Source organism: Toxorhynchites rutilus, chromosome 2 (genome assembly GCF_029784135.1).
Source record: "Toxorhynchites rutilus septentrionalis strain SRP chromosome 2, ASM2978413v1, whole genome shotgun sequence".
NCBI lineage: Eukaryota > Metazoa > Arthropoda > Insecta > Diptera > Culicidae > Toxorhynchites > Toxorhynchites rutilus.
In genome coordinates this window covers 32,465,687-32,493,524 of record NC_073745.1, presented here as the reverse complement: position 1 = coordinate 32,493,524, position 27,838 = coordinate 32,465,687, and the positions used below count along the sequence as shown (strand labels likewise).

Genomic DNA, 27,838 nt, shown 5'->3' with positions numbered 1-27,838 from the left:
GGAGAAGAGCGAAACAGCGAAATGCATTTGCATTCGATAATTTGTTTATTTACGTTGTTTTTTCTCTTCAAATGGTGGGTGGGGATGGGTGCAATGCACCGGCACTTTGCGTTCCGATACATGAATAATACAATGGGATGTTGTTCTTTCTATAAAAATACAATGTGGCAGTTTTGTGAAATAGTTCAATATACTTTGAATCATCTTCTCGATCTTTTGTTCAAAAAAAATTTAGAATCAAATGTAAACTTGGATTTTTTAAATTGCTTCCACCGACACCTTTCCAAATTCGAATACGAGCTCTATTCTTTTAACCAATCCAGTAGCATGGGGGTGAAGTAAGTGATAATGCAATCTGCACCAGCTCTACGCATCCCAATTAGAATCTCCCAAAGAACAGCCTGTAGATCGAAAGCACCAATTTTACCGGCATTCAGAAGCATCGAATATTCACCTGAAACCTGTTCAGAATATAAAAAAAATAATGTCGTCGGATTAGTCATTGATACTTATTGAAATCTGGAATAAGTGAACCAAAATAATATCAGTCTATTCGTTCGATCATACCTGATAAATGAATAACGGAAGTTCCGGAAAATCATCCTTTGTTTGCTTCACGATATCCAAGTAAGCCATTCCGGGCTTCACCATGAGCATATCGGCGCCCTCCTCGACGTCACGTTTCTGCCGAAGAAATCGCAAATCGCACAAATATTCATGAGCGCATAAATCTTCAATAAAGCATTTGGAATTTGTGTATCCCGTTTCGGCGGAAGATAAACAAAGAATGTACCCATGCCCTTATCCTCCGCACTTCAGGGAAGACATTGCCATTTGACTCGCGCTAGATAGTCACGTGTCGGGCGGACACGCGGATTTGTAAATAAAATCCGTCTGCATGTGGTATGCAACAAAGGATCAAAACAAAACCACAGAAAAACACCGGTGTGCGGAGTATGCGCAGTTAAGACTCATTACACGCTACTACGATACATACCGCCGCACGCCTGGCAATCCCTTTCGATCCGAATGGCAACTGGTAGCACTTTCGATCTCCGAAAGCGGGGGCCGATTTGGCAGCATCTCGGAACGGACCGTAGAATCCGGATGCGAACTTCACGGAGTAGGAGAGAACAGAAGTCCGGTTGGACATCTTGTTTTCCCGCAGGATCGTTTTAATGGCCGAGATGCGATTGTCCATCATGTCTGACGGGGCTACAATGTGGGCACCGGCTTTTGCGTACGCAAGCGATATTTCCGCGATTCTCTGGATGCTGGGCTCGTTGTCAATCAAACCATCTCCTGTGAGGATGCCGCAGTGACCGTGACTTGTATAAGGACATAAACACACGTCGCATGCGATTAGCAGGTTGGGGAACCACTGACGAAGCAGTGGTAGGCACTTGATGACTGGGTTGTCTTTCGAATCGGCACCTGATCCAATTTCATCCTAGAAAATGAGCAAGACATTCGATCAGCGAGCAATATAAATAATACAGACGGATAACGAACCTTAGGCAATTTATCGACAACTCCAAAAAGTAAAATCGACGCAAGACCCTTTTCAACCAACGGAGTTAAATGTTCTTTCAGAGGATTGATTCCATATCGAGCCACCCCTGGCATACTGGGAATTTCCTGGACAGCATCGACATCCTCACTGGAACCACAAATGAATTAAATAATCTCAAATTTTATTTTCCGTGCCGCGAAGCCTTACTCACACCAAGAAAATCGGATACATGAGATTGTGTGCCGCTATGTCCACATCCTGACACTGGAGTTTCCGCAAAGTTGGATGGAAAATGCTGCTGTGGAGCTTTGTGAGGGACATTCTGTCTAGTGCGCTGGGAAGCGTGGAATGGTTAAACTAAACGAATGCAATATCACACTTTCTTTTCACCACAATAATATGCTAAATAGCATCGATTCGGTTGACTTCGCGAATGACGTTATCGCTAGCGTGTTGATTCAGATTGTGCAACTTTCTTCGACTGAGCGGCTTCAAGTGGAGGTGAGTTTGTGTTGTATGTTGTTCAGGTGTTTGTTTTGAGGCGTACGCTTATAGTATTGGAATGTGATTCTACCAATACTCAAAACATGTGTATATCTAGTTTCTATATTAACGAAAATAATGCTGATAATATCATGTTCTCACAAAACATACATTGTCGTGTTATCGGGGATGCTTGGTGGCTGCTTTCCGGCTGTTACAAAGCAGAAACATCCATGATCAAGCAAACCATTTGTCATGACAATTGTCATGCGAAAACAGAATAGAAACTGAAGGTTGACTTAGACGATGCCAGTCAGCGCTCTAGTTGAAGTATCCAGTGAATAGAGAACAGACAAGTTCGAGGCCAATTACTTGTTCGATACTGGCACAAGTAACTTGAACAGAGTGTCTGTTCTCTGTTCACTGGATACTTCAACTAGAGCGCTGACTGGCATCGTCTAAATCAGCCTTGAGAGAGGTTGGCGTCGACCTAAGATAAGATCAGACAATAGGGGGTCTTTTACGGACCAAATTTCTGTCAGATACGGACCAAATTTCTGTCAGTCGTTCTGATTTCTGATTGGTCGATTTCGATAAATTTTGTAAACAAAGTCGATTTTTCCAGTGTTGCCAATAAAAATAAATTACGTTGGGTTTGTATTGAATTTAGAAAAAAAATGAATTTAATTGATATTACGATACTTAGTTTAGAGGAAATGTGAAGGAATTGTATACACGTTTTACCTAATTATTTTGTTACTATATTTTGATTGAATTGAAAAATTTATATATATATATATATATATATATATATATATATATATATATATATATATATATAAATATTAGAAAATAACATATTTTTTGACACACTACCTTTCCTTTTCAGCTTGGAAATTTGATGTTTCAAACGAAATATTTCTTCCTGTAGTTGTTTATCTCCTTCATATACGTCAACCAAATCATAATTGTTCTCAATACTTTGTATCTCTTCCCATTCCTCATTCGCGGATGCAGCTAAGGTCGGAATTTTCGTAACTCCATTTTCATTGTATTTCCCATCAACAAAATGAGCCTGTATATATACTAGTATTAGGATATGTTTTAGAATTAGTTTTTAATACTTACGCTACATATTCTTGTGCTTGATTTGATTTCAAAGAATGGAACTTCTAATTCACTGTTCACGCAAAATCGAATCCATTCTTTCCGAATATTTTTGTCTTGAGGGAACCGATAAAATTTATACTCAGGATGAGTATCCGTCCTTCGCTCACAATTTAAGGCTTTACACTTCATTTTTATTTTTGAATTACGTTTTGTATGAATAAAATGGCTTCCTAACGTTGTTTTGGTTGTATTCCTGCTCATATAATAAGATATAATGTTTTGGTTCAGACAATGAGAATCTGCATAACGCTGTAACGGTTGTCAGATTAGATTTATTTGCTAAAAAAAAATCCCAAATTTGTTTTGGAAACGATTATATTATAGATATGGGTATTTAAAAGACTTATTTTATCCTTTTAAAGCATATTTTTGAGATTGTCTATTTGAAAATATGCAATAATCATCGAATTCGCACCAACCAAATGTTACGATTCATTAAAATAGAAATTTGAAAAATCCGATATTTTATAATATTTGGCAGCTCTGGCAGCTTCATGTCATGGCTTCGTTTTTGGACGACGAAGAAGAGTAAGAAGCCAGTTGTCTGGTCTTGTCTTAGTCTTGCACCAAACATTGTTCACAGGGAAGTATTTAGGTGCATACACTGCACTGAGAAAAATAATTAGTAAATATAACTTTTTTTTTGTGGTGAATGCTACCAATCTATAGTCATTTTCTACGGTACTAATATACATATCTCGCGTAACTTTTGAAAAGGTCCTATGTAACATTCACATCAACTCGAGAAAAACGAATTGTTTCAAAAGGAATCGATCTTTATCGCTACTTTTACCACTATCAGCCAATAATAACTCTGGAAAACCAATCGAAACTGTGATTTTAGTTTTGAAATTGAAGCCTCCGAGCGAAAAATGTTGCATTGGACGTTTTGACTGACGGCTTTGTACATTGGACAAATTACGTTGCACGATAAAAATTTGAAAATAACTACTGAACAACGATCCAAACACTTGCACTTCGTGCTAAAAGCAGATCTTTTTTGTTATTACTCCTACAATCGCACTAAAAACGGTATCTACACCCAAAAGTAACAAAAACTCAAAATGTCCGAAATGCGACTTCGTGTTGTTTTGATTGCTTTGTTACTTCGGACGTATCGAGCGTCAGAGGAAAATGGCGTCAGAAATAACAGTTGAGTGCTTAAAATTAGAATCTGTACATTGGACATGTGCTCCCATGGCCGAGTGGTTAGCGTCACACATTAGCATGCCGGGGGTTCGGGTTCGATTCCCGTTCTGGTCGAAGGAATTTGTCGTCAAAGAAATTTTCTCCGACTTGCACTGTGGTCACGCGTATTCTAGAGCTTGCCACTCAGAATGCATTCAAAACGTGTTTTTTTGGCATAGAAATCTTAACTAAGTACTAATAAAAATGACGAAAGTAATACTACGTTGAGACGGCGAAGTTCATCTAGGAACGTTAGAGCAATTTAAGAAGAAGAAGACATTGGACATGTTTTGTATCGGTGATTAAAAGGTGAAAAGGATAGATACTTGAACGGTTGTTTTCGCAATGCGTTCATTGATTGAGAACTAATGGTGTGCATCCATTAGCTCGATCTGTTTACATTTGTTACTTAGGACATTTTCAAAAGTTGGGCGAGATATATGTCAAGCAGAACCATAATTTGTAATGCCAATATCGGCTACATTGGGCCTGATCACGAACGTCACTTCACGGTGAAAACGAAACGAATTGTATGCATTTCGTTCCGTTTTCACCGTGAACTGACGTTCGTAATCAGGCCCATTGTCGCGGCGAAAATGTACTTTTTAAAATTATATCAAAACTAATCTCTGATAGGGATGTGGAATAGTTGACAATATATACAAAAAAATTGTACATTCTACTAATACTTGCATTACCAAAGATATTTGGTAGTTTTCTACCGAGAATTTTTCTACATGTACAAACAAACGGTGTTATACCTCACCACAGATGTTTTATGCCTCTCAACCAGAGCTGACATTTGTCACTGTCACTGCACATATTTTAGCTACTATGACACACTATTATAATCAAAACGGGAAATACTATGTCACTTGATGTAATGTAAGTTTACACTTTTGTAGGCTTGTATAATATAAGTTCACACGTTTACGTTTATTTGTTCACGTTGCGCTTCGTGAATATCCGTCTTATATAAAAATGCTAAACATCGAGAAGAACAAAATATATGAATGAGGCTAGGAACTGCCAAATACGTGCATTTGGATGCCGGGCAGGAATTTAATCGAAGAAGAATTTCATCATTATTTTATCATGTGAAGATTTCATATTGCCAGTTGAAATTTCTGTCTTGAATTCAACCGCAATAAAAACCTTATGTTTATTATTTATTGCCCATGGCTGTCAAAAAAGTCCTGCGGTATTTCCGCGAGGTGTCGTTGTAAGCGCGTAGTTCTAGTTGTATTCATTGTATCGAGTCATACTATAGCTTGTTGGAAAGGTATAATATAGTCCTTGACAGTGTTTTGTTTGGTTAAGTCGTTCGTGAGTTATGGTGTCGCAAATATGGAACAAAATAAAGAGAAAATCCGACATATTTTACAGTACTACTATGACAAAGACAAAAATGCATCTCAAGCTGCCAATAAAATTTGTGCAGTTTATGGACCCGCTACAGTTTTCATTTCCACCGCACAACGATGGTTTCAACGTTTTCGTTCTGGTGTAGAGGTCGTCGAAGATGCGCCACGCTCCGGAAGGCCTGTCGTCGAAAATTGCGACAAAATCGCTGAATTAGCCGAGAAAGACCGGCATAGTAGCAGCCGTAGCATCGGCCAAGAGCTGGGGATAAGTCATCAAACCGTTATTCACCATTTGAAGAAGCACGGATTCACAAAGAAGCTCGATGTATGGGTGCCACACACGTTGACGCAAAAAAACATCTTTGACCGTATCGACGCATGTGAATCGCTGCTGAATCGCAACAAAATCGACCCGTTTCTGAAGCGGATGGTGACTGGCGATGAAAAGTGGGTCACTTACGACAACGTGAAGCGCAAACGGTCGTGGTCGAAGCCCGCTGAAGCGGCTCAGACGGTGGCCAAGCCCTCATTAACGGCCAGGAAGGTCCTGCTGTGTGTTTGGTGGGATTGTCAAGGAATAATCTATTATGAGCTGCTACCCTATGGCCAAACGCTCAATTCGGACCTGTACTGCCAACAACTGGACCGCTTGAAGGTAGTGAAGAAGAGGCCATCTTTGATAAACAGAGGCCGCATTGTCTTCCATCAGGACAACGCCAGGCCACACACTTCTTTGGTGACGCACCAGAAGCTCCGGGAGCTCGGAGGGGAGGTTCTTTTGCATCCGCCGAATAGTCCGGACCTTGCACCAAGTGACTACCACCTGTTTTTGTCCATGGCGAACGAGAAAGGTAGTCAGAAGTTAGCCACAAAAGAGGCCTGTGAAAATTGGCTATCCGAGTTTTTTTTGCCAATAAGGAAGCGAGCTTCTATAACAGGGGTATTATGAAGTTGGCATCTCATTGGGAACAAGTCATCGAACAAAACGGCGCAAATATAATTATATATATATATATATATATATATATATATATACATATATATATATATATATATATATATATATATATATATATATATATATATATATATATATATATATATATATATATATATATATATATATATATATATATATATATATATATATATATATATATATATATATATATAAATGTTGTGTTCGTTTGTGTACGCGTCAAAAACTCGAAAAATACGAAACCGATTGAGCTCAAAGTTGGACGCAATATACATTTCACTCCGAGGAATGTTGTTACGGCATAAAAAATTGAAAAAAATGGAGAAAAATTAACTTCTATATGACCATAGTGCGTTTCTAAAATTAAGTTTCTTATGAAAATCGACCATTTCGTATTAAATATGAATTCTATGTGATGGAAACATCTTTTTTTCGAGTATTTGACAAAATCATGAACTGAAATTGTGTTTCGGAATCATTTAAATATTTTCGATTTCCCTCATCTATCTCTATATATACAAAAATGTTGTGTTCGATTGTGTACGATTCAAAAACTCGAAAAATGATAAAAAAAATGAAAATTCAACTCAACCATGCAACCACAATGTGCCACAGCAAAGCGTGGCAGGGTACAGCTAGTAATGACATAATTTATGCAAGAAGCTTAAGCGTAACTGTTTCCTTATCTTAGTGTGTCTGGGTTTAATGGTAAATCTTTTTTTTTCTATATTATAGTGACTTTCAACATATTTGGCTGGTTCGTTTCTTTTACCTTCCATTTCGGAAGAATGGAAGTGAGAAAGGTAAATCATTGAAATTTATTTGAAGTTAAAAAAAACTTCGGTCACACACCTAATTAATGTTATATCATGGACAGACATACAGTTGTACCAGCGCTGTACAGGTACCATCGTGCCATGACAGACATACTTTGGTTGTAAATTGTACCATATGTTCATCTGACGATCAGAAATTTTTTTGTACATGGTGACAGACATACAATTTTCGAAGTACAACGCAAGTACAGCTGTATGTCTGTCATAAGTATAATAAAAACATGACTAAACATGTTTTCTTCCTAATAAAAACATGTTTAGTCATGTTTTTATTAGGAAGAAAATTAATACTGTTCGTCTTGCTTTAAAGAGTTCCAAGGATTTTCAGGTGCGTTGTACTAGGATGCGTAGTACGGTTCTTCGAAACGCGTAAAAGTCAAGAAAAAAGTTTACAATAAACCACCTTCGGGACGAAAATGTGCCGGTGAGCACTGTTAACCGGATCCTGCCATTCCGGAACGTTGGGCGGAAGACCGGTAGTGGCCGTTCGGCGAAGAAGAAAAAGGAATCTCTGAAAAATAAAAATCAAATTCCCACTTTCCCGGCAATGACCGACAAGGCCACCACACCCCCCGGGGTGAAGTACAAATACAAGAATGGTTTGGAAAGAAAGTTATGCTGTATATTGCAATCTCCCCTTTTCCCTGTTTTGTTTGAATCTTAATTTTGTATTATGTCAGAATAAAGCAGAAGAAAATATGAAATAGGACGTACCGCGTTGTTTTTCATACCATAAGATGGAGAGTGTTTGTGTATGATTGAATTACACGTGAGCATTGTTTATTATATACGTTGTCAAGGGTAGATAATGGTGATGGTGGAACAAATATAGAATGAGTGAGTACACTGCAAACTTCTGAATGCTCAGATTGTATAACTATAATTTTTTTTATTTAGCACATCATGCGACAGCGCTCAATCTAGAGCCTCACACCCTACTAGGAATTATTGGAACTTCCTGATCAAAGTTGCATCATTACAATGTGTGTGTATATTAGAAACCCCTCGTTTATTAGACTTAATATTGAGCGATAAACAATATCAAGATCAAGATGAATATCTACTCGTTATCGTGTTGAAATAAAACTTTACAACTATTATCTATTATACACAAACAAACAGTATATGAATCTTATGCCGGTATTCTGCACCAAAAATGGAAGTAACGGAAAGTATACTTAAACTGACTAATGATTGGCCTCACGTTTGTTTTTTTTTTGCTTCTTCAAGTTTTACATGCTAATTGCATAATTATAAGGTACAAAAGATTGGCTTTTGAGGGTGACTACTGCATTCATTATCATGTTTTTGTTTTGCTTGTTCATGTGTTCTACCTCTTAGTATACAGATCACAGTATAATCCTATTGAATATCTCTTTTCACTATGCCTTTCTATCGAGCCTAACTACTCGAGCGTCTTCGTCGAACAGCCCCTACCGCTGAGATTACGTAACATCGCGTGGAAGGATGCTTTTTGCTCTATCCTTGCTCAGTGACACCCACTGGCGGATGTCGATGGTGCCGTGCCGTCGGAATTCAGTCTGTCCGGTGGTTGGTGCTCTAGGGTGGCGGCTGCGGGTGCTGTGGGATCTGCAAGTAGTGGATGGTGGACAGTGGAAGAACTCAAGCGTAACGAAATACATGGAACTTAAACCTAAAACTTAAAAGCTAGTGATAACGTAGAGTGAGATTCAGGAAGTGATCGTAAACAGTGAAAGGTACTGCGGAACAGAGTAACAGGATTGGCTGAGGAATGTTCAAGAGTGCATTGTTTGATAGTTGCTTCGGTTTGGTTGCGGACGCTAAAAATCAAAATTAATAAGGTTAAGGGATGTAGGTTAAATAAAAAGAAAAGAATGCTCAAAAGCGATCATCACATACAGAAGAGGGACAGGGAGCGGAGTGACTCATTGCACAGGATTCGGCTGGAAGAGAGAGAGATAGAGAGGTAGACAAATGAGCTTCCGGCCTAACTGGGTATTATTCACGATTGTTAGACAATTATGTGGAATGAATGATTTGTGAGAGCACTGTCGGACTAACCTGTCTGCAGGCAGCGTGCCGTACAGATGACGTTCGTTTGTCTCGCCTGGACGTTTTCCATGTTGACCTTCATGGACTTATGGCCAAACAGGAAATATCCGAGGGCCATACCTCCGACCACAGCTACAAACAGATAGCCATTGTAGAACATTACCATCAGCATGAGCGCATATCCTAGCATATTGTGCATAAGAAAGACTGTGGCCTCAGCAAAGAAGACACACAGGCGACGGGTTAATGTTCGGGCTATCCCTGGGTTAATTTCCAGCGAAAGCAGGGTAGCGTTTTCGCTTGGCGGACAGGAACTGGAGCGTTTGCGTTCGCGTGCCGCTCGAGCGCGTACCTTCGCACCGTGGACCTATGGAATAACGAAACTTATGTTACACAGCTATATTCGACCGTTATTTGAATGTATGCATTTTCATTATCTATATAGCCTTCTTTTCAGTTTTAAGTAACCCCAGACATTTTAATGAACACTGAGTTGAAATCTACACGTCTGGAATGTTTTTCTACAAGCGTAGTCGACGTGGCTCGCCAATCAATGAGGTGGTTGCCGTTCATCAATCAGTAATCCAGGTATTTTAGTTTTCATTTCGATGTTATCGAGTGCTCTCCAACCTCCTGGCCATCAGAATTTCCGTCTTGGTGTGGGCTATCCGAGTTTCACACTTTGCATCCAGCATCCGACCATGTCTACCGACTCAGCCGCCAACATTTCAACCCGTTCCAATGACTCTTCTCTCGACAGGATAACGAGGTCATCCGCAAAGCTTATGATCTCAACGCCTCAGCTTTAGTACGCCATCGTACAAGCCGTTCCAAAGCGATGGGCCCAGGATAGAACCCTGCGGAACTCCTGTCGTAGTTGTTATCTGCATCTGATTCGCGTTTGTCCCGTAGCCCAGCTTCCAGTAGCTTCTCAAGATTTTGTACGGATAGTCTGGGGGTCTTATCACGTGGGGCGCAATGGCGATGGCCTACTAGCATTGAACGGCCTAACGTCAATCAATATTACTGCACAGTATCGGTTTTCTCCACGCTTCTATTTGGATACCTGCTCGATCACTGTGTAAATGACATCTAACGTAGATCTTCCTTTTCGAAATCCGAGCTGTCTATCAGACAAGTCATGAATTCCCTCCGTGCATTCCGTCAGTCTGTTGAACACGATTCTCTCCAGGAGTTTCCCAAGAGTGCATATTAATCAATACAATGCTGGATCACCTGGCGTCTTTTCTGGTTAAGGTAACAATGCTAGTTCTTGTATGTTCCACCGATCCGGAAAGTAGCTGTTACGTCTCTCAGACTAAGCGCACCTTAACATTCAAATGCCTCCTCGAACCTCGTTCAGACCAAGGCGCCTCTATATGTACCAGGTGAAACAATCATATGAAATGCACTTTCAGCCATATTGGAATTGCTGTCGGTATTGTTTATAAACAGTTATAAACAGCATCAGAACGCTGCCGGCGGCTCTCTACAAACTGCTACGACGCTTATTCGAATGATGCCTACTATGTTCGGCTTTTGCGAATTTATGTGAAATAGAAGGGGTGATTTTGTAGTATTTCATTCTCATGTCCACACTCTTGCATGTAAAAAGGCAAAAATAGCGTATCCTAGCAATAACAAAACAAACAACCCCCGCTCCACAAACCGTAATCCCCTTCTTATTGAAGTGATGATGTTGCTTCACCTGTTATACATTGATATAAGCGCCTTGGTTCAGACTATGAACTGGTTTGAGTTCAGAGGGAAAAAGGAAACTAACGATTGTTTGAAGGAAAAAATCTAGTATGCATTGTTGAAAAGAAAAATCCAGATATAGTTGGAAAAGAATAACCAAGTGTGCAGTTCGGAGTAAAAAGAAGATAAAACTAAAGGAAGATAATAGCAAGGCAGATTGAATACCTGAGGTGGCTTCCTGACAAACAGGCAACAGGGGTCACTAAAAACGTAAGACAATAATACTCTAAACGCTTCTTTGTAATTAAACTTATTTTTGACATAGTATTACGTCTTTGATTTCTATATAGGGGGGTCACTCTACGAGAAATGTAACGTTTATTAAGAGTTTTCAAATGCATATTACGCAGAATCGATCTTACGATATATGTTATAATATATACCATTAGACGGCAAATTTATCCAGCATTTTTCTCGCCTGAGACATCGACAGTCGAAATAATAAAACAAGTGAGCAGTTTAACAAATAGAAGAGATATGTTTTGCGAGCGGAGGTGGAGGTAAATCATGTATTATGCATTCTTTCTTCCAACTTCGTTCCCATGAATGTTGTATGTAACATAAAATTGCGTGCACTAATTATTTCTATCTAGCAAGTTAGCAAGATGTTAAAGTAATCAGGTGCAAGATTTCATGCATCACTCAAACTTCATGCAAGATTTCATCAAAGCAACGAGGTAAGTGTCACCTATACAGTGATCGTTCATTATTTAAGAAGAGGCAGCGATTATCATGCGAAGACTTATTGAGATCTGCATTACATTGCATCACAAAAATCAAACGAAATGAAATATTAATATTGTCATGTCTCATATTCATAATTCTCAATGACTCAATTCCTTCTATGATAGATTAAGCTGTAGAACCAATACGACTTGATTGTGATAGTCTGCAAGCGAACATAATTTCACCGAAATGGCTACAGCTTTCGATGTCTTAGAATAAGACTAATAATAAGAATAAGACAATGGGAAAAAATCACAATACCATAGCCATTGAAAATAAAGTAGCTTCATGATTTTATGTGATTTTTAGCTCGAAATATCACGAAATCGTGAGTATTCTCAACTTGTTTTTTCGTTTCTTCCCAATAAATTTCATATTCAATGAAATCAATGACGATATTTGTTTTTGTTTACCGATTCACATATACTTCATCTACCATTCCACCCTGTTATTTGTCCAACTGATATTCATTAATCATTTTCAGTTAGACATTTGAGTTTCCTGCCAGAAGCTTATTGTCTTTCTTTGTTCGGTACAAACCGTTTGAAGGTTTGAACAAACGGCAGTATTCAGGGCTACTATCTAGCGTTTAAAAAAAGGTAAACTAACAGATTTCTGAACAATAAAAAGAATTACATTTAAAATAACCAAGTGTTTAGAACAATCAAAGTCCTAGGTCAAACTTCCGTCCGTACCCCTAGGCTCAGGCTCAGACCCTTCTACTATTTTATTAAAGGAAATTTTAATCTACCCAGCAAACAACGTGGTGATTTATTTTCCGGAAATCGTACTCCTGTTGGCGAAGTCAACAAAAGCTTTCGTCTAGACATTTCTGAATTATTGTCCTGAACATATAAGGGAATGCCAGAACTTGTCGCTTTTAGAGTTACATCATTATCTTTGACGCTTCCCTAAACTCGTAAACAAAGCTCAATGCAGTCAACGTGAATTCAGCTTCCCTTACGAGTTTAGGGGAGCGTAAAAGATAATAATTGATTTTCAGGCGGAATGAACACTTTTGACGTAGGACTACGTCTAACCGGAAGATATAAGGGGTGAAATGGAAATCTAGTAACTGAACAAGTAGGAAAAAATGCAAGATTTGGAACGCTTATAACTCGAGCATTTCTCAATAGATCGCAAAGGTTTTTGCATCAATTGATAGCAAATATATCTACGCATCTATCATAACGAATAACATTTCATTTTTCTTGAGATAAATAATTGAATAATTGTGAAATATCAAGCATTGTCCAAATGCACTATGTGCCCATTTTTGATTGGTCCATTTTGTGCTCCTCAAATCGTACCGACCAAAACGGGCAACCAGAGCAGCAGCGAAATAGAATGAAGCACGATTGGAAAGGAAAAAGAAAAAAAATGAACGAAACATTGGTCGCAGTCTCACACATGCGTAATTCTCGAGCCAGCCAGTCAGCTTAAAAATGCCCGCTCCGCTGCAGTAACAATAATTCTCATTCAAACCGTACACTACATCGGTTCGCATCACAACACATCAACAAACCAACCCAAGCAGCCATGTCTGGACATGGCAAAGGAGGAAAAGTGAAGGGAAAGGCAAAATCCCGCTCGAACCGTGTTGGTGTGGAGTTCCCCGCAAGGGTAGCTAGGCCGAGCGCGTTAGTACCAGTGCACCAGTCCACCTAGCCGAAGTGATCGAGTTAGCTGGCAAAGGTGCTCGCGACGATAAGAAAACCCGCATTCGGAACAGAACACATTCGGTTCGGTGGACATCAAGACAACAGGCAGTTGCAGCGAGTGGTGAGTGGCAAACGCAATCGCAAAACGGCAGCTGGTAGCAGATGAAAAAAGTTTGTTCTTTATACAATCTGCTCTGGTGGCAAATCCAGAACAAGGCGGCATCGAGAGCGTTCGGAATAGTTTTTTTTTCAAAACCACGAGTACTAAATTTTCTAAATTGGAACCATTCCATAAAACACGCCATTAAACCTTACAAAAAGGAGTTTACGAAATACAGTTCAATGCTTTCTAAAACAATATCCAAAATAATAATAAAACACAAATTGATTTTTTCATATTTTGTTTGCCAGGATCTGATGAATATATGAATTTGGCAGTTGTTCTGAGCTTATTGATAGTTGGGGACTTTCCTGATTATTCAATTTTCACCAATTCTTAAATTGTTTCTAGATTAGTTCGACATTTAGCTAATTGGACGGACCAGTAATGCGACATATTTAGTTGGACATTATTGTAAACATAGAGATCGAAATTATGACCCCACATTGAAAGTCGACACTGTACCACTGTCATCGGAAATGTTCAATTACAGGTTAAAATCGCCTCCAATGCAACACTGAGTGGTGCTTCAGCACGTCGCATTGAATGTAATTTACTGTACAACATGTCACAAAGCTGGATGGGAAGAAATTTTCCAGCTGTGAAAGCTGTGGCGAGTGGCAAACGCAATAGCTAAACAGGAAGGTTTAACCGAACAAGATGGGGATATCGAGTGATAACAAAAACACAACACCAAAGGTTCTTTTCAGAACCACCAACTTGTTCATAAAGAGTAAACAGTAAACTAATCCATTTTTCAGGTGGATAGGTAGGTATTCACGTAGGAGAAGAAAATAAAACAATATATTTAAAATATATATTTAACAAAAGCTATCCCATTTGTATAGTCCTACGTCACTCCGGTTATGTCCCCGACATTACCCACCCGTCTTTTTTGATTCCAGATGGCTTTCTAGCAAATGAGAAATATTAGTCTAACTAATTATTTCTTTTAGTGTGACGATTAATCGATTAATCGATTATTTGGGGCGATTAATCGTATCGAATAACAAACTGCTGAAAAATATTCGATTAGCCGATAAATGATTAATTTTAAAAATCGGGGATCACTAGCAGCTGCTACTAGCTCAACTCTAGACACATATTTGCGTTCAGCATTAACGATCCCAGTCTCTCTCTATGGCTTGGGTGGCCGGCTCATCGGATCGTGCTGCGGGAATAACCCCTCCACCATAACCTTCATCTTATCAGGATTTCGACGGGTGTCGTTAGGACCCCGATCTTCGCCAATCCATTGCCGTGGACCAACGCACCCGTAAGTCAGTACAATAAATTTCCATGCTACAGCATAAACGTTGCTAGGGTTTGGGCAAGGTCAGGTTCCGCAATATCCATGATTTAGCGTAGGAATAGGCCACATATCAGTCGATTAGCGCAAACAACCCGTACGCACATCTTCCCTTTCCTCAATACATACTTGCATATTTGTGAGTGCTTGATAGTATGATTTGATCAAAGAGTACTTCACTGTGTCTGCCGTTGAAATATTAACAGAAACAGTCCCGATCAATCCTTCAAGCGACAACGAGAAGAGTCTAATCGAACTTCGAGACGAGGCAGTAGTGGTGACATGTGGAGTCAGGTCTCGAAGAATCTGATTATCCCTGTACCATATTTCACCCGTGGAATATTTCAAACCACTCAATATTATCATACGAGTGTAAGGCCGAGGACATAGTGAATCGTATAATTTTGCACGTGCCAAGTCTTACAAGAAATCCGAATAAATCATAATCGCATATAATATCAATCAAAGTATGTGTCGTGTATATTTGAAATCGCATAAAATGTAAAAACTCGATTTTATATACCATTATCAAATTAAGTCGCAATTCGGTATAATAAACATCAATTTTATGATGTACATTGTCGTAAAATATATTTAATCCGCATCATATGCCTATATTACACTGATGCAGTTTGTGTGTCGTATAAGCGTATAATTTGAATCGATTCAGTACTGCAGTAAATCGTGTTGCATGCTGAAGAAAATCATGAAACAGTAAATCATATTAGATCCTAATAAAGAACATATTACATCATATTGAAATGTCAATGAAATGCTGATGCACTCGAAAATTTTAACCGCTGTTGAATTAAATTTTAGATAGCCGCGAGATAGCTGGTGGATGATAATCCAGACGACCGGAGTTCGAATCCACATCGGAGCAGTTTTCACCAAACATCAATCTGTGCCATTTCAAACATTCATATTCCACTCCCAACACATGTCAATCAAACAATTATTATTTCTACAAACATAAATACTCATATATAAAAATGGCGAATCGTGAGGCTATAATAAACATTTCACGAAAATATTTTGCGCCATTTGTTTTTTTCTCTATGTCTGTAATAAATCGTATACGAGTATGGCAAAAGTCGTATTTGGTGCTTTGACAATTCATGAATACATACATATTAGATCGCAATTCAATTTCAACATAATCGCTATTATAGCCAGTCAAAGTTGCATATTCATCCAAACAAATTCGGTAAGCATTTGCCATGTATGTATATGGCCTCCACTTTTGCATGTATATGCCAGTTAGGCGCATTATATGCAAACTAAATTTTAAGGCATATGATGTTATATATACGCTCGTTATGCGATTTAATGTTTGCTGGGACATGTGTTGTGTATCGATAGAATAGGAATACTCTTACGCCTAAATGGCTGCTGTGTAATAAATAAAAAACAAACGTTTATCGATTGATAGGAATACTCTTACGCCAACGAAATGGCTACAGTGTAATATGCGACAAAAATTCTATAGAGTATCATATATATACTCACGCTTTTACATCTAGTTTCTGGTGGATAAATCCATCTATAGCTATAGTTTCTTAAAAAGCGAATCGGGAATTCTTCATTTCCCGACAACAGTCACTCACCAGTTAGCAAAATCAATGGAACAGAGATGATCTTGGAAGATGGCTATACGCTATTATTCTCAAAGTTTCGGCAAAAGCCTGGTTTAAAGGGTTAGACCTTGATGAAGATGCAATTAGAACTATGTCCAGATTGATGTCTAATCATTCCACACTAAATGCGCATCTCTATCGCATAGGTCTTGCTACTAACAATTTATGCAATTGTGGTCAAGAATTCATGACATCGAGCACGCTGTTTAATTAATGTTCTTCTTCTTCTTAAATGGCACCAACGTTCCTAGAGGAACTTCGCCATCTCAAACGTAATATTACTTGCGTCATTTTTACTAGTACTTAGTTGAGATTTCTATGCCAAATAACACGCCTTGAATGCATTCTGAGTGGCAAGCTCTAGAATACGCGTGACCACAGTGCAAGTCGGAGGAAAGTTCTTTTACGAAAAATTCCCCCGACCAGAACGGGAATCGAACCCGAACCCCCGGCATGTTAGGTTTTGACGCTAACCACTCGGCCACGGGAGCACACCATTAATGTAGTGTAGTGGATTTTCCAATGAAAGAATCAAACTGTCTGCCGATTTAGAAGCTCGAGAAGAACACTCACGCATGCCAGTTCGTGATATCTTAGCAAGTCGGGATCTCAATGTTATGCTCCCCATACATGTATTTCTAAGAAGCGCTAGTATTATTATTTAGGTCGCTTCTCCTATCCCCACTTGTCCATTCTCCCTTCCTTTCCTATCACATAAGCAGAACTTGAGATCAGAGCAAAGCCACATCACCTGGCGATGTAGTTCTTACGACCCACCACAGGCGCTGTTCCAGACAAGGATAATACCGACGAGGCAACAAAGGAATAAATTTTATTTTTTTTTCTATGAAATATTTTTCTTTAATTATAGGCTAACTAGACTTAAGTTAATAAGTTATGTACAGTAGAACCCCGATTATCCGCGAAGGCGAGTTCCATAGTAATTCTAAGCAGCATCCCGAAATTTGTCAGTGCAAATTAGGCACTTGTTCTTTTGTTTTGATCATGGCTTTCACATTATCAGACCACTGTTGTACAGATGGATAGTTTAATGATTTCTGCATTGATAAAACATAGTTTTCATGCTGAAATATATTTATTCCGTGTTTGAACCTCATATTTAGTTGTTTATCGCGTTATCCGCGATTTTCGTTATTCGCGAAGACTTTGCCAGACTATTTCGCGGATGATGGGGTTCTACTGTAGTTATAATATATTCAAACTTAAGTTTAAAAATGTACTGCTAGATGATGACTTTTTATCCACTTGAGCCAAATTAATAAATAAAGAAAAAAATGGGCCAAAAACCATTTGTCTGATTTTGCTTGACGAACGAGGATCCAAGCGAAACACTTCAAACAAGGATCACATACAAATCAAACACAAATTTCAACCAAACATGACAATTGAAAATTTTCGGAAACTCTGAAGAAAATGGGTGAATTCGGAAAATTTATTTCTCATATGTTCTACAATTACGTCGTGATAAGCGTTTTCAGGTGAAATAACACACTTCAATCTTGTATCTATATAAATAAAAGTTGATGAGTCTGAGCCTAGGGCCACGGACGGGATCTTGACATAGGACTGTGATTGTGTGTAGTAATTGCATTTTAATCGAGTTTTTCATTGTTCAAAATCTGTATTTTTGACGTAGGACTACGTCTTCCATTTCTATACCGGGGTGTAAAATCAAAGTTTCGAAAACGAAAGCGTTACGCCGGAGACCGAGATTTTGAGCGTTAATAGCTCCTAAACAACTGAACGAAATGGTATGATAAACACTTCATTCGAAAGATAAAATGTCTACGCGTTCTGTACTTGTTACTTTTTGATCCAAAAACTTGTTTCAATAGTCTTAAAATTGCTTTCAAAACAGGCTATTGAAATCACCAATCGGTATATAAGCGAGCGCCACTCGGAAATCCACTCAGTTCTAATTGAACAGCGATTGGAGCATGTTGTCGCTGTTGTGGTGAAGCTCTTCGTTTATCATGAAAGCGCGGATGAACGGTGTCACCAAGAGCCTGTTTGTGCACCTTAGGCCAGAAGGGAATCCATCAGGAGGAGAGTGATGCCACAAACGGTTCCCCGGGAAGATCACGAAGCAGCCGCTACACACACACATATACACGCGCGGAATTCTTTCCGTTTGGATGCCATTCAGCATCGAGAAAGATCCGGAAAATAATCTGCCAGAGGAACACAAAATACATTCATGTGAACGAGCTTATTTTAATGTTTTCTATCCATGTAACACTGTGACCAAATATGTTTCAATCAAGTGCTATTAACAGGTGGTTATCGAGTTAGCATTAACCACTGGTGGGCTTCCAGTATCGAGGAAAATGTGGAAATATCTAATCGCTACTGAAAATAATCTGCCAGTTCCTCTTGGAATTTAAAAATACATTCATGTGAAAGAGTTTACTTTAATGTTTTCTATCCATGTAACACTGTGACCAAACACATTTGGTTTTGTGATTTTTCAATCAATCGCAATTAACAGGGTAGCTTCTGAAGATTATTCTTCCCCATCAGTAGGATATTTCCGTATCCAATATTGTACGCGCACGCAATCGATTATTGCTCAGTCGCCGAAAGTTCCGAGCTCAGAGAGTTCATTCCCCTCTAGTTTGCCTTCCAAATTGCCATCGTAAACCGCGCCTTCTCTCGATTCAATCACGCACAAAAAGCATACTTAAGCGATATTCTGGTGGTGAGACGCATTCATTTTTCGTGAGGACATCGACAAGACAACATCGATGCTGAGGGTGCCTGACGGCGAAGGATCGAGATCTGCCCGCAAACAAACGCAAGCAGTTTGTTTGAAACTGTGAGGGAGCACAGAGAAGCCGATCCTTCAGGAGAAGAGAAGGTGACCATTGAAGCAGCCGCTACACACACACATACACGCACGGAATTCTTTCCGTTTGGATGCCATTCAGCTTCGAGAAAGATTCGGAAAATAATCTGCCAGTTCCTCTGGGAATTTAAAAATACATTCATGTGAAAGAGTTTACTTTAATGTTTTCTATCCATGTAACACTGTGTCCAAATATGTTTCAATCAAGTGCTATTAACAGGTGGTTATCGAGTTAGCATTTAGCCCACCAGTGGCTTCCAGTATCGAGGAAAATGTGGAAATATCTAATCGTTACTGAAAATAATCTGCCAGTTCCTCTGGGAATTTAAAAATACATTCATGTGAAAGAGTTTATTTTAATGTTTTCTATCCATAAAATATCCATGTAATACATTTGGTTTTGTGATTTGTCAATCAAGTGCAGTTAGCAGGAAAGCTTCTGAAGATTATTCTTCAGAACAAGGTTTTTCGTATCCTATATTGGATGCATAAAACCTTGTGCCTCCATCATGTAACGCTCTCGTTTTCGAAGTCCCCCAAATATTCATTTATTCATTCATTCAGAATGGATTTAGATTCAACTTCAAACAAATGATCTCTAAATCAACGATAGTCCTACGTCACCCTTGCGGTTATACCATAGATATAACCCACTTCCTGTTTTTTCTCTTTTGATACATCAAATGGATGCTCTGGAAAAACCGTTTCCTGTATGTACTTGTATCCTTCAAACGGGTTAGATGACATAACGTGGTAGAATTCGGTACGGCATTCCATTACTACTATTTTCTTCTGTTTATTCAATCATGTAGAAGAAGACAAAGAGTCATCATGTATCATTTTTAAACACAAGTCTTAATAGTTAAGACCTACATAAATATAAGCCTGAGTCAAATCAATCTATGACTACAAAAATATATTATAGATAAAAATAGCATTATCTCCTTCGTTACCACGTTGTCCGGAACATTGTTTGTAATAACTTTATAGCCCTATAAGATCGCGACTACTCTAGCTATCATAATCTGATTTACCAGCTGTATGACACCCGCCATGTTTTTGGTGCCAACATTTCAAACGTCAAAAGTATTTATTTTCTTCAAAACAGCGATCCGCGTTGGCGGCATTGTGCTTCATTTACTACTTTAGGGGAGCGTCAACGAATAGCTGATTTTCAGTCGGAATGAACGTTTCTAAAATTAAAATTATGAATGAAAATTAGCTTTTCCATATCAAATTAGTACTCTATTTGAATTAAAAACCTTTTATGTTTGCAGTTGGTGAAAAAGTCTCATACGAAAATTGTTTTTGAAGACAATTTTATATTATAATGAAAAAAATCAGCAACAATTTTGAAATTGGATAGCCATATGGTTGAATGAAAGTCAGAAATACGTGTTTCAAGTAATTAAATAACATGATGTGAAAATTTTCATTCAAATTTTAAAATTTAAAAACCGGCTTTGTGTCTTCTAATCTGATAGAGATTACACTAACGAGTTTGGGACACAAATTATGGCCCTAATTTGAAGTCACCACCAGACGTCGACACCATCGCGAATTACCAATTTACCACCATCAAGACATATCGTGATGTCGATGATGAACTTTTACAGCAGAGGGATAATAAGATATGCGATGACGGTAGGTAGAGTGAGATAGCGATAATCGTGCCATACACCTATTAGCGAATTCGTTTTTAAAACTGAGTCAGTGCCAAACTGACTCTGTAATAAAAAAACGTTTTCAGTTTCACGAATGCGTTGGTTTGTTGGTGTACGTTATATAGTCTGATTTGTTTATATTTACGACGAAAAATGTACAGTGTCGACGTCTGGTGGTGATATTAGTGCTTTGGAGGTAAATTGTTCTCCATCAGATCAGGAGGGCCAAGTGCAGTGTAAACATATAAAAGTTTGAATGAAATTTTTTACTTCATATTGTTCGATTACCCAACACATGTAGTTCTGACACTCACTTAACCATTTGTCGATGCATTTCCTGTTTGTTCCACAAATAATTACTATTATAATATAAAATCATCATTAGACACAGTTTTCGTTCAATATGTTTCTGCGATATCGGAAAAATCCTCTTATTTAATCACATAAAATAAATATTCGATACGTTAAAGTAAATTTTCATTCATAATTTTGATTTTGAAATTTATTCCACCTTAATATCCATCATTATTTTCACCTCCCAATGAAAGCACACGTAGCTTAATGCCGTCTACTCGAATATACTCTTCAAAATCAGAATCCGGATTACACTTCCAATAATACAAAAAGCAAAAGCAGCAGGTTTTCCATTTTCATAGTCTTTATTTTTAGATTTTCCAAAATAATATTCGGAACTTGACAGTTCAGTATAGTTGTATTGGTGAACCCGAGTGCCAACCCGTGAAACATCTCAGTGCGAAACTAACAGTTTTCGGGGCGAACTAGTGCGACACTGAGTGCGAAACTGAGTGAATAAAAAAACGTTTTGACAGCAGTTAGTGCGGCACTGGGGTTGAAACTGAACAAAAACGAATTCGCTATATGATTTACCCTTTCGATCTTCTAAATCAGCAGCCATTTAAATTCATTTATTGCATTTTTACATAACCAAACAACATATTCGATATTATGACATCCTGGACCACAATTACACAAATTGTTAGTAGGAAGACCTACACGATAAAAACATGAATTGAGCACAAATTGATTGGACAACATACAATATAATATAGAATGTGAAAGTGAGGGTGTTTGTTTATTTTACGCACTGAAAAGCAAGATTCGGTGGTGATTATTCATTTTATTTCAATTTAGATTCATTTCAGCCATTGAATGTCGTTAGTATATGGTAAGAAAGTTAGGGCTTTGTATATTTACGATGGTTTCAACACGCGAGTTGACCAAAGTCATAGATTATCTTCGAAAATCTTAGGTTTGATAATGCATACCGGTTATTGATACTATGGATAATTGCGATGAAATCGATATCATATCAAATTGGCTGACATCATTGGTTATGTAGGGGATTATGTAGGGGACGAGAAGGATTTGCAGTATTTTTAGCGCAAAACACCCTATTCATCGTTTACTTAGTTGAAAAAATTAAAGTTACAATACTTATAACAAGCCAATCCTCGTTATACACATAGCACATTGTAAAATGATGATTTTCTAACCGTTTCAGCGTGGACAGAATACATGAAACCGGGAAACTTGAAGATAAATTCTGATTTTTCTAGAAAATTTGTACGAATTTCATACCAAAAAAAACAAAACATCCTCATTTCGCTCGCTGCGCCATCTGATTGTAAATCCAATGTAAATTCGTCAATTGTCGGTAAATGGAGGATAATTCTCGCTTAACTTTTGAAAAGGTCCTATGTAACAAAAGTCGGGTTAATGGATGCACGCTATTAGTTTTCAATCATTGAATGCATTACAAAAACAATCGTTCATGTATCTATCTTCTTCATCTTTTTATCGCCGATACAAAAAATATCCAATGTGCAGATTCGGATTTTAAGCACTCGGTTGTTACTTCGGACGTCACTTTCCTCCGACGCTCGGAACGTCCGAAGTAACAAAGCAGTCAAAACAACACGAAGTCGTACTTCGGTGGTTTTGAGTTTTTGTTTCCTACGGGCGTTGTTAGCGATTTCAGTGCAATTCAACGAGTGACAACAACAATAATCTGTCTTTAGAACGAAATGCTGATATTTGGATTGCTGTTTAGTAGTTAGTTTCAGATTCTCATCGTGCAACGTAATATGTCCAATGTGCAAACGCGGCAGTCAAAACGTCCAATGTAACATTTTTCGTTCCTAGGCTTCAAATTTAAGCTCAAATCACGGAACAACAGTTACGATTGGTTTTTCAGAGTTATTCTTGACTGCTAGTGGTGAAAGTAGCGATAGAGATCGATACCTTTCAAGACAATTCGCAGATTAATGTTCGGGTCTTCAAATTCGTTTTTCTCGAGTTGACGAAAATGTTACATTGGACCTTTTCAAAAGTTACGCGAGAATTCATTTTACGCATCAACTCACATTATGAGCTAACGCCCGAATCTAGGCAAAAAGATTGCTCATTGCGTCGGGGGAGAAGCGAGTGGATAGTGCAATCGAAAGAAAACATACCCAATTAAATCGTCAAATTGTTAACTTTTTTTTACAACATTCACTGTTCATGTTTCAAGCAAAAAAAAAATCTGGATAAATTTCCTGTCTAATGATATATAACACAACATATGTCGCAACAATCATTTTGAGTAATATGCGTTTGAAAACTCTTAATAAATCGTTACTTTTTTCGTAGAGTGACCTCCCTATATAGAAATCAAAGACATATTCCTTTGTCAAAAATGGATCGCCAAATGTGTTGGTAAGCGCAAAACCCTTGAAAGCGATAGTCCGATTTGAGCTGTCTTCATTTTTGTATATTTTATGTATCAAACATGTTATTTGCAAGTGATTGAGAAATCTTGAACGAGAATTTTATATTACCAGGACGAGTTTTGGTAGAAGTACTAGGGAATTTATAGTAAAAGGAAATTGTAAAACTGTCCAACTGTAATCAATGAATTAAGAGTTGTGCGATTGGACCAAGAACGTTCGCTTAGTAAGAAAATGTGAAAATGTTTGAAAGTGATTATAACAAAAAATCCATTTTGGGCAGGCTTAGCTAGTGAATCGACAAAAATAGTTGGATAGCAAACCATAGCTGATCAACGCTGTCTTCTTTAGAATGTTATTCATAAGACATTTACTTTCAACAATGTTTTCGATCGATGCTACGATGTTCTGGTTCTATTATAGCATATTCCCTCGTACAAACAATGCATCAGCATCCAAACGCATTGTTTTACACGGTCCATAATATATTTTAGCTTATCACCAAAGTTCCACACAAAACAAGTTCAAGTTGCCCGAGTTATCAAGCACTATCTACCGAGCTTATCAACCTATCGGTGTCAACGACCTGTACTGCTGCTACTAACCGGCACTTACCTTCATCCCCTCGTACAGAATCGATAGTGCGACCAGCACTAGACAGAGGGCCACCATGGCGCCAGTCGAATTTACCGTTAGTCCCTTGAAGAATACATCGCCCACGTCAGAACCCCACCAGAAGGACATGTGCATATGCATTTTGTTAAATCGTCTTCGATGCGCGCGGTCAACGTGAAATACAACGGAGGTTGACCGAAGAGTGCTCTACTAGTTGTTGTTGTTGGCAGTCTGTTCAGCTGGAAGAAGAAACGATGGAAAGAGCGAAGTTTTAATTAAACCATGTAAACAATAACAACAAACACCGTCGAGGGTTGTTTGGGATCTAACGAGGCGATGCTAAAGTGGAACAGTTTATTCGCTTGCGCTTATTTGTGCATTCACTGTGTCCGAGAGGAGCAGCTGTTGAAAATTGATAAGTTCTGCCGCGGTCAACCACAATTTACTCGAACAAGCGTATGTGCGCTTTATTGGACCTTCCAGTTTTAGGGTGGTCGACAAAACAATGTGCTAATTCTTATCAGTATGTGAGGTCGATAAGGAAAAGCCACACGTTTGTTACCAAAACCATGCATCTAAATTTATACCTGATAATACTGCAGAGTTTACCAGATGTGTGAAAAGGCCGTAAACGCAACGGAGCAAGAATTCCTGCACGGTCAATTGCAATCTCATTAGCATGCAATGATTGTGCACTTGCACAAATAATTCAATCGATTTATATTTGTGCAAGTGTCAAGTCAAGCGCACGCAAATTCGCGCTTCGAAACGCCTGAAATATATCTATCATATATTCTGAACCTGTTTCGATTATGGAACATAAATGTCTGCAAACTCGACACACTCGGTATTTGGCGTAACACGCTCGATAGAATTTCAAAACACATCGCCGATTAGTACTGCTCAAAACTTACCTCGCTCAATGACATAGAAATCATTCACTCAGCGCCTATAAAAAAAACTAGACAGCTTGAAGCATTCGCCTGAGAGCAAACAAAAATCCCCGTCCCTTTGCATAAGCCAAATTACCGCAGCAGCAGGTTCCAGATTGGCATTCACGGATCGTACTTAAATTCCGTTTATATAATAAACCGCAAGTGAAGCCCCCTTTTTGAGACACAAAAACACTCGATTTTCCACCCACTTGTTTGCCTGCATCCACTACCAACACTCACGAAAGTACGCAGCATTGCAAAAATCGATTGAATAATGATGATTCTTACCATTGATTAAGGCCTCTCACAAAACAGAGCTCAGATAGCTCGCGTTATCAGCAGAGATGTGCGGTCGTAGGAAATTATTGTCATCGGGTGCCCGCGAACCGGTCGCGACTAGAATAGGCGGTTTTTCGTGAGCTTCCAAAAGTATCCGCGAACTTTTTCAGCGTCTTATTTCACTGTCGTTTCATTTTCGCAGATACGATCACCACACTAGACGAAACTGGCGCCCGTTCACTTCTGTGTCACGAAGTCGACAGGCAAAAATATTCTACCAATCGCCAAACTGCTGTTCGGGTGGTGGGACGGGATTGTGTTCCATATCATATGTTCAAGCATTTTGGAAGAGGGTGGGTTAGGCGGGAGGTGAAGAACTTGATTGCCTTGAGTTTGACATGAAAGTTGCGTCGCTTGTTTTGTTTTGATTTGGTCCCATATACAGGGTGTAGTTGAAGTGCACGAGAAATATTTCACGTTTCTCCTTGTTTTGCGTAGTATTATTTCAAAGTGGTAGCCAAAATTTTGAAATAATTATTTCAATACAAAAATGGAAAAATTCTCTTCATTAGATTTTGACGTAGGACTACGCCTAACCGGAAGATATAGGGGGTGAAATGAATATCTAGGCACTGAACAAGTAGGAAAAAATGCAAGATTTGGAACGCTTATAACTCGAGCATTTCTCAATAGATCGCAAAGGTTTTTGCATCAATTGATAGAAAATATATCTACGCATCTATCATAACGAATAACATTTCATTTTTCTTGAGATAAATAATTGAATAATTGTGAAATATCAAGCATTGTCAAAATGTACTATGTGTCCATTTCCTATTGGTCCATTTTGTGCTCCTCAAATCGTACCGACCAAAAAAAATTGAACGAAACATTGGTCGCAGTCTCACACATGCGTAATTCTCGAGCCAGCCAGTCAGCTTGAAAATCCCCGCTCCGCTGCCGTAACGATCATTCTTTGTGTGGACACCGACTGGACAACATCGTTGCTGGACGAGCTGGACGGCGAGGGATCGAGTGCCTTTCTCAAGGCAAGAGGGTGGAGGTGGTAGCGCTGGAGTAGAGTAGAGTAGAGTTTTCAAAGGGCTTTTCTCAAGGCTAGAGACGAATGAACTGAAAAAGTTTAAAGTCTCTATAATCCAATACCTTCCTTCCTTCCTTCCGTAACGATCATTCTCATTCAAACCGTACACCACATCGGTTCGCATCACAACACATCAACAAACCAACCCAAGTAGCCATGTCTGGACATGGTAAAGGAGGAAAAGTGAAGGGAAAGGCAAAATCCCGCTCGAACCGTGTTGATCTGGAGTTCCCCGCAAGGGTAGCTAGGCCGAGCGCGTTAGTACCAGTGCACCAGTCCACCTAGCCGGCGTTATATAGTTTCGGCCGCCGAAGTGATCGAGTTGGCTGGTAAAGCTGCTCGCGACGATAAGAAAACCCGCATTCGGAACAGACCACATTCGGTTCGGTGGACATCAAGACAACAGGCAGTTGCAGCGAGTGGCGAGTGGCAAACGCAATCGCAAAACGGCATCAGGTAGCAGAAGAAAAAAGTTTGTTCTTTATACAAACTGCTTTGGTGGCAAATCCAGAACAAGGCGGCATCGAAGGCGTTCGAAATGGTTTTTTTCAAAACCACGAGTACTAAGTTTTCTAAATTGGAACCATTCCATAAAACAAGGCGCTTTTCAGGGCCATTAAACCTTCCAAAAAAGAGTTCAGGAAATACAGTTCAATGCTTTCTAAAACATTATCCAAAATAATAATAAAACACAAATTGATTTTTTCATAATTTGTTTGCCAGGATCTGATGAGTATGTGAATTTGGCAGTTGTTCTGAGCTTATTGATAGTTGGGAACTTTCCAGATTATTCAATTTTCACCAATTCTTAAATTGTTTCCAGATTGAAA

At 38.7% G+C, this 27,838-nt stretch overlaps 2 protein-coding genes and 1 long non-coding RNA gene across 5 annotated transcripts; 1 reads left to right on the top strand and 2 right to left on the bottom strand.

Annotated features, from left to right (window-relative positions):
• Positions 1-171: 171 nt before the first annotated feature.
• Positions 172-2,307, bottom strand: LOC129768066 (delta-aminolevulinic acid dehydratase). The gene is made up of 5 exons (XM_055769472.1): positions 1,725-2,307; positions 1,513-1,660; positions 998-1,450; positions 568-684; positions 172-461 (listed from the first exon to the last, which is right to left on the bottom strand). The coding sequence occupies exons 1-5, from the start codon at positions 1,832-1,834 to the stop codon at positions 303-305; spliced, it is 987 nt and encodes a 328-aa protein (XP_055625447.1). The 5' UTR covers positions 1,835-2,307; the 3' UTR covers positions 172-302.
• LOC129768068 (uncharacterized) lies at positions 1,794-8,365 on the top strand. The gene is made up of 3 exons (XR_008741625.1): positions 1,794-2,014; positions 7,433-7,500; positions 7,844-8,365. It is a non-coding gene; the product is annotated as an uncharacterized LOC129768068 (long non-coding RNA).
• On the bottom strand, positions 8,306-26,231 carry LOC129768067 (uncharacterized). 3 transcript variants are annotated; one of them, XM_055769475.1, is made up of 5 exons: positions 25,916-26,231; positions 24,693-24,931; positions 9,577-9,934; positions 9,415-9,458; positions 9,130-9,335 (listed from the first exon to the last, which is right to left on the bottom strand). In XM_055769475.1, exons 2-5 carry the CDS (start codon positions 24,831-24,833, stop codon positions 9,291-9,293), a joined length of 588 nt encoding a protein of 195 aa, XP_055625450.1. In that variant the 5' UTR covers positions 24,834-24,931; positions 25,916-26,231; the 3' UTR covers positions 9,130-9,290. The 3 variants fall into 3 exon arrangements, with proteins under 3 accessions (XP_055625449.1, XP_055625448.1, XP_055625450.1); XM_055769474.1 differs by lacking the exons at positions 9,130-9,335; positions 9,415-9,458; positions 25,916-26,231 and adding exons at positions 8,306-9,123; positions 25,607-25,859; XM_055769473.1 differs by lacking the exons at positions 9,130-9,335; positions 9,415-9,458 and adding an exon at positions 8,307-9,123 and having other exon boundaries at positions 25,916-26,224.
• Positions 26,232-27,838: the final 1,607 nt, after the last annotated feature.